Source organism: Nanorana parkeri, unplaced genomic scaffold (genome assembly GCF_000935625.1).
Source record: "Nanorana parkeri isolate BGI_ZX_2015 unplaced genomic scaffold, ASM93562v1 scaffold3653, whole genome shotgun sequence".
Lineage (NCBI taxonomy): Eukaryota > Metazoa > Chordata > Amphibia > Anura > Dicroglossidae > Nanorana > Nanorana parkeri.
Window position 1 is genome coordinate 13,603 of NW_017309921.1, and position 1,154 is coordinate 14,756.

The 1,154-nt window shown below is 50.6% G+C and overlaps 1 protein-coding gene across 1 annotated transcript in view; it reads left to right on the top strand.

Annotated features, from left to right (window-relative positions):
- The window catches only part of LRRC74A (leucine rich repeat containing 74A), a 13,864-nt gene that overhangs the window by 1,629 nt on the left and 11,081 nt on the right, over window positions 1-1,154 (top strand). The window contains exons 2-4 of the mRNA XM_018575219.1: window positions 120-295; window positions 459-566; window positions 646-739. Coding sequence (XP_018430721.1) covers window positions 120-295; window positions 459-566; window positions 646-739 — 378 coding nt within the window. The remainder of the gene's footprint in view (window positions 1-119; window positions 296-458; window positions 567-645; window positions 740-1,154) is intronic.

Genomic DNA, 1,154 nt, shown 5'->3' on the forward strand with positions numbered 1-1,154 from the left:
GGGGGGGTGAGTACCAGTGGCTCCTTGTGCTCTGATGGTTTATGTGGGCGCTCGGCCCGTCTGCTGATTCGGAGCGCGGCATCTGATTGGTCATTTCTGGCTGTCATCTTCCTCCTCAGAATCGGAGCAGAACCCCCCGGAAGACCCCCGGAGAGACGAGTACCTACAGGCGTGTCGGAAGGCGGGGGTCGTACCCGTCTCATACTTCCTGCGCCACATGAATGACAAACACCTGGAGCTCAACCACCACGGACTGGGGCCCCGAGGAGCCGGAGCATTGGCCAAGTCACTGCTGGTAAATGTGAGCGCCGGGACCCCATGTGATGAGGGGCCACCGAGGAGACACAGATGGCTTCAGCAGCCAATCCCAGAGCTGCTGCTTCCTGTCTGTGCTGATTGTGGCCCCTGTAGGACATCACATGGAGGGCCAATCTCACAGCTTCTTTCCTTCCTTGCAGTGTAATAGCAGCATCACCCGCCTGAGTCTGGAGGACAATGCCATCGGGGCGGAAGGGTTGGCAAAGTTGGTGGAGGTGCTGAGAGGGAACCGTCACATCCAGGAGCTGGTAAGGATCGCCATGACTCTGTATTCATGTTCAGCGGTGACACCGAGGCCGATCCTCACACTGCTCCCCTCGCTTCCAGAATCTCTCCAACAACAGCCTGAGCGAGGCCGGCTCCCGACTCATCTGCAAGATGTTACTGGACAACGTGTCTCTCCTCCGAATCCGACTGGCACGTAAGTGACTCCGCCCACTCCACGCAACCAGCGCTGTCATAACATACGTCTCCTCACATGTATGTGACGATGGCGGGTCACCTGATGGATGTAGAAACTTTAACTGGATGATCAATGTTACTTTGTATCTCTCTATCTCCCTCTGATCAATGTTTATAAACAATGTTACTTTGTATCTCTCTATCTCCCTCTGATCAATGTTTATAAACAATGTTACTTTGTATCTCTCTATCTCCCCTCTGATCAATGTTTATATACAATGTTACTTTGTATCTCTCTCTGATCAATGTTTATATACAATGTTACTTTGTATCTCTCTATCTCCCTCTGATCAATGTTTATAAACAATGTTACTTTGTATCTCTCTATCTCCCTCTGATCAATGTTTATAAACAATGTTACTTTGTATCTCTCT